Raw genomic sequence first — 18,154 nt, forward strand, 5'->3', positions numbered from 1 at the left:
CCTCACAAATTAAACAAAAATGGAGGGTTAAGTGGAATAGGTAGATATAACGAATTCCTTGACATAACGAATTTTTTTAATTCCCCTAGAACTCTCCATAAGACACAATGTATATTTTACCTCTACATAACGAACAAACTATAACAACGACCTTGATTTAACGAATTTTTCGTGATTTCGGCTAAAATAAGACACCTCAATATAACAAATTTATCATTGTCAGAACCTCTACATTGCGAATTTAACCTCTGCATAACAAATTGTCTACGTCTTTCCCTCGATATAACAAATCCCCCACCCAATTATTGTTTTGGGAAAATCTGTTTCTTTATCAAATGAAATGGAAAGGTCACGTCATCGCTTGCGCTAACATTCGTCTGCTCCGTTTTACATCTTTGTCTGCTGTCTCTGTGCGCGCTATGTTGCAATTGAGAACTGATTTCATTCACTGAGGACTGATGACGACGTAATGTTTAGTAAGCTGTGATTGGGCGATATGGGATAACTATGGCGAATTGTACAATTTTTTTGATAAAGAAAAACCTAAGAAAGAATATAAAAACAAAACCAAAGAGAAAGAATAACAACATCGTTTTTTTAACATTCCTTTTACGAGTATTTTTACTATCCTTAAGTTGGCTATGATTATACACTTTTATAATGACTTATCTAATAATTTATTGTTTTCAATACGATTTGTTTCAACTATTAGCAACACCAATGCTATAGTTAATGATTATTATTGACATTCCTCTGTTGTGATAAATCAGTACTGTACTGTAAGTAGCCTACCGGCATATCGCGGGCAGTAGCTACACAACTTTCTACTGTTTTGTTTTGTTCTTTACATAATTTATGACTACGCAATACAGTGTTTGGCTAGGTTTTAGGAGGGTTAGAACAAGCTGTGATTTTAAACTTATAGTTTTTAACTTGTACCAAGGTCAATGCCATTGTCATGATTGCGCAATATTCAAGATCCCTCCCCTTTATTATGCCGGATAATTTAGGTTCTACTGTACAATGTAAACACTGTACTGTAAAGTATTGTAGCCCATGCTACTTTAATTGTACTGTATTTTAATGAGGTCAAGTCCCGACCTATATTGATCGACGCTGGTTCTGAACCTCGACTTAGCGAAATTCCTGCAAACCTAACCTCTATATAACGAACCACGGCAGTGAGGCAGGGCGGCATGGCGCCTTGACAGGGATGGCGATCAGCTGAAATTACAGTATAAACAAACTTTTCTGTGCTGCTAGCTACTAGGGCTCTCAGTGTTTTCTACTCCGTTGCAATTTATATTGATTTCTATTGTAAAATCATTGTTTGTTTATTACGTTATGCAGTTTTGAAATTACTTAATTGATGTTCCTTATGACGTTCGGCTCATTAAAAACTTTTTACAAACTGTATTAAACAAATTTACTGCAACCAGAAATTTGCCGCCCCTCAACCCTGCCGCCCGGGGCAACCGCCCCCTCTGCCCCCCCCTTGTTCCGGCCCTGGCTCCTAGGGTTCTGTGCAACTTCTGTAGGTACACATTATTTATGGGTTCACAAAGAATTTTAACTGAAGGGTTATTGGGTGCCAAGTTTGTGGGAGTTTACAGTATTGCAAAACTGTAGTATTTCATTAACATTTGATTGTGGTCATGTTTCAGACATTGACGAGTGTTCCCGCACATCAGGAATCTGCAGCAATGGAGTATGTGAGAACATGATGGGCACCTACCAGTGTGTGTGTGATGATGGATATCAGCAAACTGACATGAAGTCTCATTGTGAAGGTATGCCTACTGCAATTAGCTTTAACCATGATGTTTGCCTTTAGATATTTGTTTCCTTTATTAAAATGCTGACATAGGCCTAATGATTTTCTTTTTTCTGAGAAATTTAATGTTTGTTTACCCATACAAATTTGTATGTGCTGTGTTTTTGCTTCTGAGGACAAGTCCAAGGATTGGCAAAAATTCAATATGGAACCTTTTCATAGGAACCTAATCATATATTATGATTTATACTTGACTTGAGCTTAGATTGACTCCCCTATTGATAGATTTGAAATATTTCGCTTGGGTTATATTTAAGCTATTCAGAGACTAATTTAACCATCTTTTAAGTCCTTTAATTCCCATTTTTTAGGTTAGCTAGCTAAATTTTACTACTCAAACAAATCAAAAAGTCGGATACTAAGTTTAGTTAATCTATTAAATAAAGTCACTAACCTAGCCGTTTCTGAATAGTTCTGAACAGTTTTCAGGACTTCCCATACATTTGAACAAGATTAACTGATAGCTACTTTCCTTAACATCTTCTTGTTTACTGACTGATGAAATGTTAACAGACATTGACGAGTGTGCCAGTGGCAACGGAGGATGTCAGAGCTTGTGTCTCAACTCAGCCGGCAGCTACTCTTGTGCATGTAGGTTAGTGATGTTATCCTTACAGACTCAAACTACATCAATCAAGTCAAATAATTAATCACTAATTGATCATTAATTGATATCCTAACAATAACAATAAATATCTTCTAGGTCCAGAATTGACACTTGGGATTGAACCATTAACCATTAGATTTGAAGATAACCACAGTAACCATAACCAATTAGCTATCAATAAAAAAACAAAGATCTCTCAAAAAGATAACTTTCTCCATTTTAAAGAATTTCCTTAATTTAAACCTTTTGTAAAAAACAAAACTACTTGCACTGTTTTATAAGTAAACTGGCAACACGTACCTGTAAGGTAAGTATTATCAACATTAAAGTGGGAAGGACGCTATGTGTTGCAGTGATGGATACCGCCTCACTCCTGATGGGCGGGGCTGTGTGGACGTGGACGAGTGTAAGGTGAACCCCCGCGTGTGTCTGGGGGGTCAGTGTACCAACACGATGGGCAGTTACAACTGTCACTGTACAGACGGATTGCTGCCGGGACCTGACGGATCGTCATGTGTAGGTGAGTAGGTGGAGTGCACTCTTTGAAATGTTTAGCAGTCTATAAGTAGGCCTACATCAGATTTTCTGTTATGAAAGTCCCTTACTTGATTTCTGTGGCTCCTAGATGGAGCTTAGCGCCTCATCATAACAGCATTTAACTTTGTGTCCAGCTAGTGCCTACTCCTCCCTCTATCTCATTCATCTTCTCTTGTTCCCTTTTTAAAATGTTTGCTTGCTTTGGCCATCCTCTCCTTCACTATTCCTAATGTTTCTATCCCAATGCCTGTATTACTATGGCATCCTGTTCATTTTGTTAGGTATAACCTATCCACTGCCAATTCCGTTTTTTTTATTTGCTATTCTTAGAAGCTCCTGTGGTGAGGCTATCCATTTAATCTCTTGTGAACCTTTTGTGTGCCTTTTAACGCCTAATTTAATTGTGTTGGTTAGATGGCATCTGTTCTCCATCTTCTATAATGTATTGCAGTAATACGTTTTTTGCAACACATTCAACCTTTTTTAACTGTAAATTCCCTTAAAAATATGTCCCGGAATGTGCCATTCTACAATATCCCTTATGATTTGATGTGAGTATATTTAACAAAGTAGAATCGTGAGTGGCTTAGTGAAATTGATGTACTGATTACACTAATTCCTAGCTAAATTATCCTACCTTAAGAACGTCCCTGATATTTGAAAATGCAGTCTACTCCAGTTAATTATACATTACACATTAACAGTTAATAATACACCACAGAGTTTTAATTGTTTAAAAGTAGCTTTTGGGAAAATGATTACTGGATCAGTTTTACGATTTATTTTCAATATTCCTTAGTTTTATTAAGTGTCAGAATTTGTAATCAAAATATGGGTAGAATTGATGTACAAAAAATGAAATCATATAAGCATTTGTGACAAAACCCAAAATCAGATGCAGCACGTTAACACACTTGATTATCCCCAATCAGCAACATTTCTTAACACTCTTGTGATTTTATTCCAGATGTGAACGAGTGTGAGAGCGGCAAAGACGTGTGCGGTAATGGTGAGTGTGACAACACAATCGGTTCGTTCTTGTGCCGCTGTGAGGACGGCTACAGTGTCAAGCCCGGTCGAGGACCGCAGTGTTCGGACGATGATGAGTGTGCACTGGACACACACCAGTGTGACATCAATGCTCACTGCATCAATAACCCAGTAGGTATCTATTTGTTTTTTTCTTCTATTAACTTTATAATTCCAGAGATTGTTTAGTGATTTGAGCATATTTAATCACTTTTTTCCACTGCACAAAAGTTTTAGTTATTTAAAAGTTTTCAGTGTGGTTTGGAGACACCTATCAAAATATCCTGTCAATTGCCATCCGAGCCGTCCTCTGTTTAGGTGGGCCTTTCTCACCTAGCATTGTTACAGATAGGTGAATTTCTCATGAGCTGCACAACACACTGACTGAGAAGGGATTAAAGCTCTCAATCTGAGTTGCTGTCTCCTGGACAAAGAGACTTGCCATACACTATCACCAGACTTAGATTAGCCATTAATCAGACCTGTCTACCACACTATCAACTCTTGTCCACACAAAGCCCAAGCGTAGTAGTTGTAAAATAAAGTTTACCATTGATGAGTAGTTAATCAGTACAAAGGATAATCTTTACAAATAGGACAATTTCTAGCACTTCCTATAAAAGAGTGGAAATGAATGTTTCATTGTCAATATACTGTACCATGGCCATGAGTAGACTGTACTACATGAAACCTATAATCGTACTCTTTGTTGATGAACACCTGTTAATTGCTTGTTTGGAATGGCTCTTAGATTATTATCAAAAGCAAAAATATTTTGTGTTACCAAAAAGATCTATTGTGAAATTTACTATAAAATACATTATATTTGACCTTAACCCAGATGGTGTGTGCTGGTTACAGGGTTCTTACAGCTGTAGATGTCCGGACGGGTTCACTGGTAATGGACAGACATGCAGAGACATCAACGAATGCCTCACCAACAACGGAGGGTGCGATCAGAACGCTCAGTGTATCAACGCCGATGGATCTTTCAAGGTAGACCTCCGTTGCAAATAACAGTTTAAACACTCACAGATTGATTGAACTTATTTCTTTGATGTGTGATCATTAACAGGGAGGGAGAAAGTTATGTTTTGTTAGAATTGTGTCACATCACTATTATGGTGAGTTAACGTTTCAGCCTAGTTGCTGATGGCCGTCTTCTGAGACGTAACAGAGTTCTACCACTTGTCTACTTGAGATTTAATCTGACAGTATTCATAAGATCGTAATCTGTAATCAGACCAAAGCGTTAGCACACCATGTTAGTGATTAGCCCGGTTCTACCTTACGACCACCATACTGTTAAACGTTACTGTGATAGCCTTACTTCTAGTGATGAAAAAATATATAGTTAAATATTTTATTAAATTATTTCTAATAAATTATTTTACATCAATAAAAAAAGAGAGATAAAAAAACAGAGACCAACAGTTTAGACATAAGAAGTCATAAAAGCAACGAACAACACTGCTGTAGATAGTAAAACTTCATAAAAAATAACTTATTGCCTAAAGGAAACATCTATAGCAAAAGGGAGAGGTGGAAATCTATTTAGGAAGAAGGATGGAAGAGGTACGGGAAGGACAATCAATGCAAATTATGAATATAAAAATAGTACCTGTTTGACTTTCTCAGTGAATTACTATTGTCTGTTTCACCATTCCCTCACAGTGTGTTTGTGACTCCGGGTTCCGAGGAGACGGATATTCCTGTCAGGACGTAGACGAGTGCACTGACAATCCTACGTTGTGTGAGAACGGTCACTGCCTCAACTATCCGGGCAGCTTCCGCTGTGAATGTGAGATGGGCTTTATGCACCCTGACGACAAGAGGGAGACAGCTTGTGTCGGTAAGAATCTTCTTTTGATCTAAAAATTTCTTGATTAGCATAAGAATTCACGTATTAGTGTGGTTATACAAATACATAAAACACATCTTCCCACACTTTCCAATGAAGGCCTATCTACACCTATACTTTCAAAAGCCATATTAATAGTTTTTAAGTAAGGACGTCATTAAAAATCTCTCTGTCTCCGATTGAGCCTGATGATGAGCAGTGTCACTGCTTGGAATCGATCTCCATTGTAAACTCTTTTTTTAAATATTGATCATTCATAAACCCGACCGTTCACAGATTAGGTAGATACATTAAAAGTGTTAAAAAGACACATTTGATAAAATTTGTGTGTCTATTAAATTAATTTATTGAATCTTATCAATTAGTAAAAGAACAAATTATTTGCAAAATAAATACATCATGGAAGAAAGCACAGGTTCAAAACTAAACTAACTAGTGATGGGCGGATCCAAGAAAATGTTGGTACCGGATCTGGATCCGGATCTTTAAAAATTCGGATCTGGATCTTCGGATCCGGATCCAGATACACACTGTCATAAGGGCTTGGTAAAAAAAAGTAATTAACAGAATGCTAATTTAAATCCTATTGTTTAAAATTAAATTGGTAATGTTTAAGGGTTAATATAGCTTATATATAGAGTAATCTCTAGTTGAGCCCATAATCCCTCATTTTTTGGGGACACTAAAACTTTTCCAAATCTTAAAATGAAACTATTAGTTGGGCAATGTCACAGTATTGTATATTTCGACATCAATAACCTCTATGGTTAGGCAATGTCACAGTACTGTATATTACGACGTCAATAACCTCTATAGTTAGGCAATGTCACAGTACTGTATATTACGATGCCAATAACCTCTATGGTTGTGCAATGTCACAGTACTGTATATTACGACATCAATAACCTGTATGGCTGGGCAATGTCACAGTACTGTATATTACGACGTCAATAACCTGTATGGTTGGGCAATGTCACAGTACTGTATATTTCGACGTCAATAACCTCTATGGTTAGGCAATGTCACAGTTCTGTATATTACGACGTCAATAACCTCTATAGTTAGGGTCCTTTCACACGAGGCCACTGGTGGCCGCCACCGGTGGCCGCCACTGGTTGCCCGCCACAGCTTTAACATTATTTTTAATGTGACCTTTCACACGCAGCCACTCTAGTTGCCCGCCACTACACAGTGGCCGAGCAGTGTCTCCTCGCGCAACTGCTAGTCGGCAACCGCCGGCAACTGCAGTGGCGGCAACTCGTCGCGGGGCATTGAATTAAATGGGAGCTTTCACACGTAGCAACCAGTGGCCGCCACCGTGGATGAGCGCGCAGCTACTATTTTGAATCAGTTCACGTGCAGACTGCAAAGACAAACGCACTATGGTAGTTGTTGAGTGTTTTCGTGTTGCCTTGTTTGTTTGTGAAAATGAGTGATTAGAAGAAAAATAAAGAGGACGTTGCTGAAAAAGAAAAAGACAAAGGAAAATAACAGACTAAGAAATAAACAAAATAATAGAAGACAAAGTGGATACTGAAGATCTAATTTGCGAATTTGAAAAGTAACCAGCAATTTGGTATAGTACGCCTGTGTCTTTGCCTTATTTTCTTTATTATCAACGCGAGAAGAAGGAGATGTTCATTGTACAACAGCACTTTCACAACTACCATTGTACAGTGGCTGTAGTAAAGTGGCTTGTAAGTTATATGTATCATCCACTGCAGTTTCCCGGCCGGTAACTGGTGGCGGACACCGGTGTCCGCCACCAGTGGCCTCGTGTGAAAGGGCCCTTAGGCAATGTCACAGTACTGTATATTACGACGCCAATAACCTCTATGGTTGTGCAATGTCACAGTACTGTATATTACAACGTCAATAACCTGTATGGCTGGGCAATGTCACAGTACTGTATATTACGACGTCAATAACCTGTATGGTTGGGCCATGTCACAGTACTGTATATTACGACGTCAATAACCTGTATGGTTAGGCAATGTCACAGTATTGTATATTACGACGTCAATAACCTGTATGGTTGGGCCATGTCACAGTACTGTATATTACGACGTCAATAACCTGTATGGTTAGGCAATGTCACAGTACTGTGTATTACGACGTCAATAACCTCTATGGTTGTGCAATGTCACAGTACTGTATATTACGACGTCAATAACCTGTATGGCTGGACAATGTCACAGTACTGTATATTACGACGTCAAAAACCTGAAAAAATCGGATCCATCAAAACCGGATCCAGCCCAAGATCCGGATTTTTTTGGATCCGATCGAGTGCCGGTTCTAGCTCGGATCCGGTAATCCGATATCCGGATCCAAAATATGACAGCAATTAAGAAATCTTGATTATTAGGAGTTGATGGAATGCTTATTAGGGTTGTTAGTTTTAGTGATGGTCGGATCCGGATATCGGATTACCGGATCCGACCATCACTAAAACTAACAACCCTAATAAGCATTCCATCAACTCCTAATAATCAAGATTTCTTAATTGCTGTCATAAAATAGCACTCATACACCTACTACCACACACTTTGCCATTTATAGTAAGTTTTTCATACAATTTCTAATGAACTGTGTATGTAATTTCAGATATCAACGAATGCATGATGTTTAACAACCTTTGTGTGTTCGGGCGGTGTGAGAACATTTTTGGAATGTTTCGTTGTGAGTGCAACGAAGGCTACCAACTTGACAACTCTGGTGGTAAGTGCTCCTTTTGTTGTAATCTTATTTGTCGTAGTGTCAAGTGTTACATCTATAAATTAACAGGCAAGAAGCATGTTTCTTTAAAACCTTTTTTCTCAGCTCCTGTGCATCACAGGGAAAATATACGAATACTGTTACAACAATATTTGCCTGTAGATGTGCAGAATTTCTTTATAAATTAAAATAGGCTCAAAAATAAGCACAACAAATTAATTTAAAAAAATTAACATGGGCCTTATGGGTTGCCATGCTTGTCACAAAAAATATATCACTTTCTCTAATATCACCAAACTGAAGTTAGTCTACCATAGTCTATGAATTAAGGTAAAATGAAGCCACATACCAAATTTCACTAGTACAATGATCTAAATAGCAAAGTCTTTTTCTAAGATAAACCTATTGTTTTGCAGGTAACTGCACTGACGTGAATGAGTGTGATAGTCCACAAGCCTGTTTGTATGGAACTTGTATCAACACTCAAGGCAGCTTCATCTGCCAGTGTCCACCCAACTACCAACTGGTGCCAGCCGGTAATGCGTGCGTAGGTGAGTGATATCACTAGACTACAGGACTAGACTTCCCATTCCTACATCACACATAATATTGATTAAACATTATTATTATGTGTAAATTATTGTTTTTTAGTATGTTGGTTTATCCTACCAAATCATTATCCGGCCAAATCGTTATCGGGCCAGGGGCTTGGTCCGATGCTGGCCGGTTATGAGGGGTTCTACTGGAGGTATTAATTAAAACCTAATGATCAAGGAAAGCTAGATCTAGTTTGAACCATTAAAAAGCCAAAAATATGGCTAAAGTTGTAGCATAGCTCATTTTTGGGCCACAGATAGAATGTTAATGCTATAAAACACCATTTCTTCCTTATAACTTGAAGATGATGCCACTCTGCAAAAGGGATTTATTGTTCTATAATTTGTCATCATAACATGTCATAAGTCCTTGTCAACTATCATGGCAAGAACAAGTAAAAGATTAAATAAGTTTACCTCAATGGGTAGGAGTTTATTCCGACACAAGAATCATAGTAAACGTTACACCATAACTTACTTACTTACTGCCGTGGCTCCACAAATCTCAGTTGATTCTTTGCCTTGTGTACCAGCCTCGTCCACCCTTCTCTGTCTTCTGCCAAGTTGACACTTGCACCCATTGTCCTGATGTTGTTCAATACTTGGTCAGTCCATATCAATTTCGGCCTGCCCAATGGACGTTTACCTCCGGGTGTGGCTCTCCAAACTTGATACAGTCTTGTTCCTTTCTCTTTTCTTAGCACATGCCCTACCCAACTTAACCTTCTTCCTTTAACTATTGCAACAATATCTGGGTCGGTGTATAGTGATCTTAGCTCTTTATTTTCCCTTATTCTCCACATTTCTCCCTCCTGCACTGGTCCAAATATTTTTCTTAGGACTTTATTTTCAAACACCATGAGTCGGTTTTCATTTTTCTTAGACAATACCCATGTTTCACTACTATATAGCAGGATATGTTGAATTATTGTCTCATATAACTATATTTTGGTTCTGTGAGATAATACTTTAGATGAGATCTACTTCTTGCAGGCTCCCCAACACTTATTGGCATTTGATAACTTAGTTAGTATATCTTCGTCTTCTGAGTTTCTACTATTTACAGTTACTCCTAAATATTTAAAAATTTCTTTACCCCATAAACAAGATTTAAAATATTTCACTGTCACTGACAGCATTTTGAACCATGAGAGGTTAGAGAGTAGAAAAAGAAAGTTAGTTTTCTTATGCTGTTATTCTTATCCTAGAAACTAGAAATCCAGTCAATGGTTGTAAAATACTTTTATAATTGTATTGTGTTTTTGTGTTTATCCTGGTAAAAAATTCTTTAAACTGGTACACAGCCTGTATTTTAACAACAGTCTGTTACAAAACTATGTACTCTAATCTGTCAGAAGTAGGGATGATTGAAGATGGAGAATACTGATTAGGATGCTACCACTAGGCTAGCAACAAACCAAAAAAGCACACTTTGTTGCAAAAGTCTATTGATTTGCTAAAACATATAATATAGCCTACTAATGGCAATAATGTATATATGTTAACAGACAAGCGAGAATCCCGCTGCTATCTAGAGGTGGAGGAATGGCGGGGTCGGACCCGCTGCAGCCAGGAAATGGGAGCCCCCGTCACCAAGGCTACGTGTTGCTGCAGTGTAGGGCGGGGCTGGGGTCCTACCTGTGAGGCGTGTCCCCCCACAGACTCTGAGGAGTACAAGGCTCTGTGTCCCGGCGGCACTGGCTACAGACCTAACATCCTTACTGTGAGTAGGCCATACCTTAAACATAACAAGAATGATCACCTGAGAACCTGAAATGAAAACTTTGAGCAATAATCTCTGAAATAGGCCTAGCTTAAACTCACCATCACCAAAAAAAAAAAAAAAAAAAAAAACTTTAAATAAAAAATAGCACACTTGTTTTGAAAATTTCAGTATTTGAATGTATGTTAAACCCTGTATTGATTGCGCCAGGTTGTATTAGAGGACATCAATGAGTGTGAGGAACACGAAGGGATCTGCAAGAATGGCCACTGTACAAACACCTTTGGCAGCTTCATGTGTTCTTGTCACACAGGCTTCAGACTGGACGACACCCATGTCAACTGTGTAGGTGAGTGGTACCTGTAGTTTGACCATTGACTTTGAGTACTGCAAGTAGATTTCTCATCCTATTTTTAGTGTGTGTTTTAATTTGACATTGTGCACACTTTCATTTGCCCAGAGAACTATAAATAGTAGGGGTCTGCGGTGCACCGAAAAAGTCGGTACGGTACGGTACAAGCTTAATTACCTCACCGGTTCGGTACAGCATTTTACACGGTACAAATTCGGTTCGGTACAGCCTATTATAATAATAAATTACTTTCAGTTTACTATCGTAGTCATGCAGTTGGTTCTGAGCACATAAAAGTCTTATCAGATGTTTGTTTACGATCTTCATAATTTATTAGGAGGGTGATGATGCAATAAAAAACCCATTAGCAGTCCCAAATCCATTAACTTTTTATCACGACAATAATAGTTCTATTCAAGTACTTCCAAGAACTGTTGAGTTTTATCCAGTGGCAGCGGGGGGCCCGCGAGCTACGGGGGCCCGTGAGCCCTGACTGGGATTTTTCGGGAAATTTTACCGGGACACGGGCCTGCCATTGTGTGACAGGCTCAGCCACACGGGCCCGCTATCATAACAATATTTATATGAAAATTACCATAAGTTTTTTTATGCCGAAAATTTGTTAAACCCAGTAAGAGCACTAGGACAAGTAGTTTACAACAGCTTAACTGACACTATTATTTGGCCGATCGATATAAACTCTCTACCAACCTAAGTAAAAGAATTGTCATCAGTCATGCAGGTTGCATCAACAGTCCTCATGGACTGCGTGAAGGCGCTATTTATAATAGGGCCGTATTTAGAACCAATGTGTCCCCGGCCTAGGAGGATAAAACATTAATGTTAATCCTCCTAGGCCCCGGTGGGACACACCAGAGAGGGCCCTCAATGCTGATTTAACTTTAATGAACTTGACAATTTTTTACGATCAAGTCGGCGAATTAACCTAGGTGCCTGATGCACTAGCTAATAAATAATTCCATTCTTTCATTGACGCTAAAGAAGGATTTTCATTTCACTTCATTTCTTACTATTAGGAGGCTGCACTTAAGATTTGTTTACTTCGCACTTTAGATTTGTTTACTTAGAGTCAGGTAAAAAATTTTACTTACTTATAGGCCTCGGGCCAAATTAGAGCGGTTCAAAATCGGTTTGCTTTGGAAACTGTTGATTTTTATATAATGTCGATTTTCGAGCCGAGCACTCGAGCAGAGCCTGTATATAAGCTTGAGAGATCAAGCACAAAGTCAGAAAATCAAGCTCAAGCGATTTTCTCAGTACAATAATGCCCAATTAAAATTAAAGCTTTTATGTCCGCGAGGATTACGCTCACGAAATTGAAAGATAGGCCTACGTTTTTGCCGCAATCGCGGATATTGACGAGAACATTCCCCGCGGGTGACGATGACGATGTCTCCGCAGGAGACGTTCAATATTTTGCCGGATTGCGGAAGACGTTATTGACGTTTTTCTGCGAGCGAGATATATTTAGGATTTTGCTGCGATTGCGGAAAAAATTATTTCCCCGTCACCACGGGTCGCGGGGCAGGAGATATTAGGGATTGGGCCGTGAATGCGGGAGACGATAATGTTGTTATCTGATGATGTCATAGGTCATTTTGCCGCGATCATGGAAGACGATGATGACGCCACGGGAGACGCCGTACCAAGCTAAAGTGCAAGTTTAGGCGGTAATACATGTGATATAATATTTTATATATAATATTTTTTAAGATTAGTGGGAGGGGGCCCAACTTGTGGGTCTTATCGCCGCCACTGAAAAACTCTTTTATTTCTTTACGACTTTCCCCAATTCTGTCTTATCAAAAAAATAATAGTTTTATGATGACTGTTAAATGTTATCTCTAACTCAGTCAGTATTTTTGTGAATATTCAATTTGCCGCTGGCCATTGCCTACTGCAATAAAACTGTTTATGGCTACATATGAAACTTGTAACTAATCTACAATCTTATTTTATAAGTTAAAATATTTGTTATAGATAATTTATCTTTCTATTGGCGAAACCTCAAGCATAGTTGTTGTTGTTTGCATATATATTTTTTTTTTATGCAATCCTACTCGGTCTCAAATTATGTCATTGCATGTTCTGTATCTTGTCTAATATTGTTAGATGTGGCTGTTTAAGGCTTAAATGTTTTTTAGTTTCCTGTATTTTTTATTGTGTTGAAGGTACTTTATGCAATCTAAATCTTATGAACTAGATAGTGATTTTGCTACTCTCATTATAAATAAATTTATATATAGGCCCTCCTAAATAATTAGGTCTAGGCCTGGGTCCTTTGATTCTTTGGAAGAGCTTTAAAATATACTAAGAAAATTTGATTGAGCCTGAGATATAAACTAATGATTGATATGATTGATATTGTGGATGTTAACTTTGTAAATGAAAAGACAATAATCTTACTCTGTGATAATCCAAATTTTAGTTTCATAAAAAAACTTTGCAAGAGTTGTATCCATCTTTATTACCTATCTTAGTTTTGAAGCTGATAAAAAAAGATACTCTTTGCCATTACTTCATCATAACCTCCAATTCTTCATTGTCTTTTGCTGTGAACAGCTGGCAAAACTACACTGTCTTCGTACTGAATGCTTTTATATGTTTTTAACAGTTAAAAAAAAAAAACAACTAGACATTGTGTTGGTTGGAAATAATTTACCAGTTTTGTGAAATTATCTTGTCAATAAATGTTTCAAACATGTTTATTTATAAAAACTCTTATCCTATTTTTAAACCACTTTATCATGGCTATTCAAAGTATCTCAGAGTAAATAGGTAAAGCCTTTATCTTAACTGTGATTTTTCTTGACACAATCCTCGTAGTAGTAAAAGGTTTTGTTTTAATAATGTGTGGTACAGTAATTGTTGTTAGAAAACCATGAATGTAGGATACTATCCATTTTCATAGTAATGTCAATGTATTAAAGTTAAAAATAATGGTTTAAATACAGTTCTGAGAAGAAAACCACAAAAATACGGGTACCCGCGTACCGTACCAATTATTTACCGAGAACCGAGGTACCAAATATTGTACCGTACCAAACCGTACCGACCTTAAATTTTCTATACCGTAGACCCCTAATAAAATAGGCATTTTATTGAGTTAACTTATAAAATGTAAGTTATTTTTGTTGAACATATTTTTGAAATCTTTTTGTTTGTCCATTATTTTGTTTTGTAAAAGTGAGAATCTTAGTAAGACTCTAGAGTCTATAGCGGTAATACAACTTTAAATAGAAAGTTGAATTTACATGAAGTTAAACTAACTAAATTAAATATAATCCCACCTGAGGGGACAGTAGAAGCCACAAGCATTGTATGATATTGTTCCAGATATCAATGAGTGTCAAGAGAAGCCTGAGATATGTGGTGTTGGATTCTGTATCAATGATGATGGAAGCTACCACTGTGTATGTCCTGATGGTTACATGCTTCTACCCAATGGCAGTGAGTAATACGTATTTATGTTTTTTACCAAGTTGTATTATATTTTACTGTTCATGTTTTTGGTTATGCTATGCTTAGCCTGTAAGTTATGTCTAGCTTTGTTGTAGTTTTGTATACTTTCAAGACCATGAAACAAAAGTTAGTTTACGAATGAATCTATTTATTGAAAACAAAACCGGTGCAGTAATTTATTGGTGGACAATAAGCTAACTTTTTTCTGCTCTGCAAGTGCACTATGAGACAGCTATTTAACACCAAACACATAAATATCAGATAGTCCTACTGTCCTACACCAATTTGCATCATAGTTAACTGGCGTTACCAATTTTTAATATATATTACGTCCAGAATATATTTAGTTATTGACTGCTAAGTTAGGCATACCAACATCAATGATTCTTTAAGTTATTTTTATTATATTTGTATAAAAAATAGCACTGTCCCTGTTTTGATATTCTAATGACTATCCATTGATAATATATTAAATTTACTCCATTTTAAATGCATGGTGCTAGTAAAATTGTGGCAAATTTTAAAATTCTGGCTATTGTAAGAATGGGCAAAAAATGTCTAGATTAGTCAGTAATCAGAGCTGCATTTGGAATTGATAATCAAAGTCAACATTTTAATCAGAAGTTTTTTAATGATTATTGAATCAGCCCTTTTACCAATACCTTGCCTTTTTAACCATAAAGCAAGATTGACATAAGTTTTGTGTTCTAATCCAACCTCTTTCACCAGCTATTATGAGGTAGCATATGTTTGTTGACTTTCTAAGTGTGTGACTGTGTATAGAGGAGTGTGTGGACATGAGGAAGGAGCTGTGTTATCTGTCGTACGAGGGCGGCCGCTGTACACAGCCGATGACCAATGAGCAGACTCGGATGTTGTGCTGCTGTAGTATGGGACAAGCCTGGGGCGATCCCTGCCAGCCCTGCCCAGCCGACAAGTCAAGTCAGTATCAGTGAACTCGCCAACCTGAAATCATATTGGTATTTTGGGGATCATTTTTTGTACATATTCAAGTATAGCCCTCTTTTTCAAATACATCTATCATACAAATTTAGACTTACTACTATTAGTGTTCACATGTTCTCCTTGTTAGGGCAAAAGTTCATTATTGCCTTTTATGTACAAAATAAACCTAACATACTCCTAATTTACTTTAATAATGCATGTATGTACAGTTTGAATAAAGGCAATTTTATCTCTTATATCAATCAATACAATGTTGAAGTCTAACGCACAGTTTCTGTAACATTCACAGAGGACTATCTGGTGCTATGCGGCACACAGCCAGGTCAGATCATGGACCCGATGACCAACGCCAGTGTAGAGATAGACGAGTGTACACTGATGCCGACCATGTGCAATCACGGCTCTTGTCTCAACACTCCCGGCAGCTTTGAGTGTCAGTGTAACCGTGGGTTTGTCTATGATGTGGAGAGTCATCAGTGTATAGGTGGGTGTGTAACTAACATAACCTAACAACCTTTAAAAATTGGATAATTGTATGGTTTTATTTAACTGTTCTACAACATTAGTAGTTTTGAAGTTTTTTTTTTAGGTTACATATCAAACCCTGGTCTTGTTAGGCATATAACCTAATGTCAACCTTTTCTAAGTATCCTTATCTAAGCATCTAACCCCAATCTTGTGTTAGATAGTGCAATTTATTGATAGCCAGATGATAATTGCATCTGGGTTTAGAACAAAAAATCTGGGCTTAGATTTGGGTGGGCGACACTTTTACTGCTCGGCTACCTATATAAAGTTGACAATGGCGTATTTTTTTTTGCAAATTTTCTATATAGGAAATAAGCTATTACCGTAGGTCTCATGGTAAGACCTGGACCCAGGACCAATTTACTTTTTTGTTATGTGGTACCCGGAGGCCAAAAACACCCTCAGTTTAAATTCATATATGTGTGTCCGTTAGCACAATAACTTGAGCAGAAATGATCGATTTTGGTAGAATTTTTGTACAAGCATGTAAACCTATGTTTATTCCGAGGAGTTCCCGAACCAGCATGGTCGGACTATGGGAACATTTAGAGGGAGTATTTTAGTGGAAATCTAGCCAGGTAAATGGAAATTAGCTTAGTCTGCAGGTTTGCTGCGACAGAGGTATTTTTATTTTTGCTGAAGGTACAATTATTGAATAGAGTAAAACTATTGTATTTTCACTCCAGGAAAGGTCTTGAAGTTTCTTTGACTCTAATACCAGTGTCACCTGTTTGTTTTTGTACTTGTTTATTAGTTGACTAGTACTAATCTTTTTGATTATGTGTTTGTTGTACCAGATGACAACGAGTGTCTACGTATTCCCAGCCCATGCAGAGGCAATGCCCAATGTATCAACTCCCCGGGCAGTTACGAGTGCCAGTGTCCCCTGGGATACAAACTGGGCATGAGTATGCGTGACTGTGTAGGTATGTCTGACCTCATATGCTGGCAATCATGCTTTCTACAAATTAATATTGTAATAAAATTACCACGTACTGTAATGTAATAGTTTATTAATACAACAAACTCTCTCTAGCTAGGCCGAGGTTTTTTAACCAATGGATGGTTGATTGTTCTCAAAATGATGTGATTCTACACTGTATTTTCCATAGTTTCTGATTGTTATGTGAAAAAATACAAATTATCTGCATGATTTGACTATTACCGTCCAGGCTAGGTGGATAGCTATGACAGAGTGCTTTATTCAACCCATTAAATAAAAATATTGTCAGTTTTAAATTTATTGTGAGTTTTTTTATCAAGCTTTATTTCTATAAAGTGTCATTGCAATATTTTGTGCCCCGCATTAATTAATATTATTCCATATAGTCTAACAGTAATATTTTCCGACGCAATCTGATTTGCATTTGTATTTGCCCAGACGTGGATGAGTGTGTGGAAGGAGCCAACATCTGTGAGCACGGAGACTGCAACAATGTGCAAGGTAGTTTCCAGTGCATGTGTCACAACGGGTACGCGCTGACGGCAACACGCGAGACGTGTGCGGATGTAGACGAATGTGCGCGACATCCCAACATATGCAACAATGGCACCTGCATCAACGCTGTCGGCAGCTTCAAGTGTCACTGCTTCCCTGGGTTCAAACTGAGCCATAACAACGACTGCATAGGTTAGTTTATACATCTTATCTTCCAGTTTTGTAGTAGAATAGTGCTAGAGGCATTTGTTACGAGTTTAGAAATACTTCAACCATTGACTTTGGATACTGCTAATAAACTTCTCTTGAAGCATGCAAAATTCATGTCCAGATCTGTTTTAGTCAGCTTTTGTCTAGTAAATGTGCACGAGACAATGCACAAGCAAAATCCATGTGCACAGAAGGAAGCTTTTGTGGTAATAGTGTTTTCTATTGCGGTAAGCGTAGTTTTACTTATTTATTTTAACTTTGTTTTATTAGAG

The 18,154-nt window shown here is 37.6% G+C and overlaps 1 protein-coding gene across 1 annotated transcript in view; it reads left to right on the plus strand.

The window, feature by feature from the left end:
* The window catches only part of LOC129003934 (fibrillin-2-like), a 165,924-nt gene that overhangs the window by 88,166 nt on the left and 59,604 nt on the right, over positions 1–18,154 (plus strand). Inside the window, exons 24-38 of the mRNA XM_054432279.1 lie at positions 1,665–1,790; positions 2,348–2,429; positions 2,795–2,961; positions 3,946–4,139; positions 4,869–5,003; positions 5,682–5,859; positions 8,476–8,589; positions 9,003–9,137; positions 10,691–10,905; positions 11,116–11,254; positions 14,615–14,728; positions 15,524–15,682; positions 15,996–16,190; positions 17,032–17,160; positions 17,616–17,864. Of these exons, the coding sequence (XP_054288254.1) occupies positions 1,665–1,790; positions 2,348–2,429; positions 2,795–2,961; positions 3,946–4,139; positions 4,869–5,003; positions 5,682–5,859; positions 8,476–8,589; positions 9,003–9,137; positions 10,691–10,905; positions 11,116–11,254; positions 14,615–14,728; positions 15,524–15,682; positions 15,996–16,190; positions 17,032–17,160; positions 17,616–17,864 (2,331 nt within the window). The remainder of the gene's footprint in view (positions 1–1,664; positions 1,791–2,347; positions 2,430–2,794; positions 2,962–3,945; positions 4,140–4,868; positions 5,004–5,681; positions 5,860–8,475; positions 8,590–9,002; positions 9,138–10,690; positions 10,906–11,115; positions 11,255–14,614; positions 14,729–15,523; positions 15,683–15,995; positions 16,191–17,031; positions 17,161–17,615; positions 17,865–18,154) is intronic.

The sequence above is a fragment of the Macrosteles quadrilineatus genome, unplaced genomic scaffold (genome assembly GCF_028750875.1).
Source record: "Macrosteles quadrilineatus isolate MER2022 unplaced genomic scaffold, UCM_ALF_1.0 Scaffold_9__3_contigs__length_116548681, whole genome shotgun sequence".
Classification (NCBI taxonomy): domain Eukaryota; kingdom Metazoa; phylum Arthropoda; class Insecta; order Hemiptera; family Cicadellidae; genus Macrosteles; species Macrosteles quadrilineatus.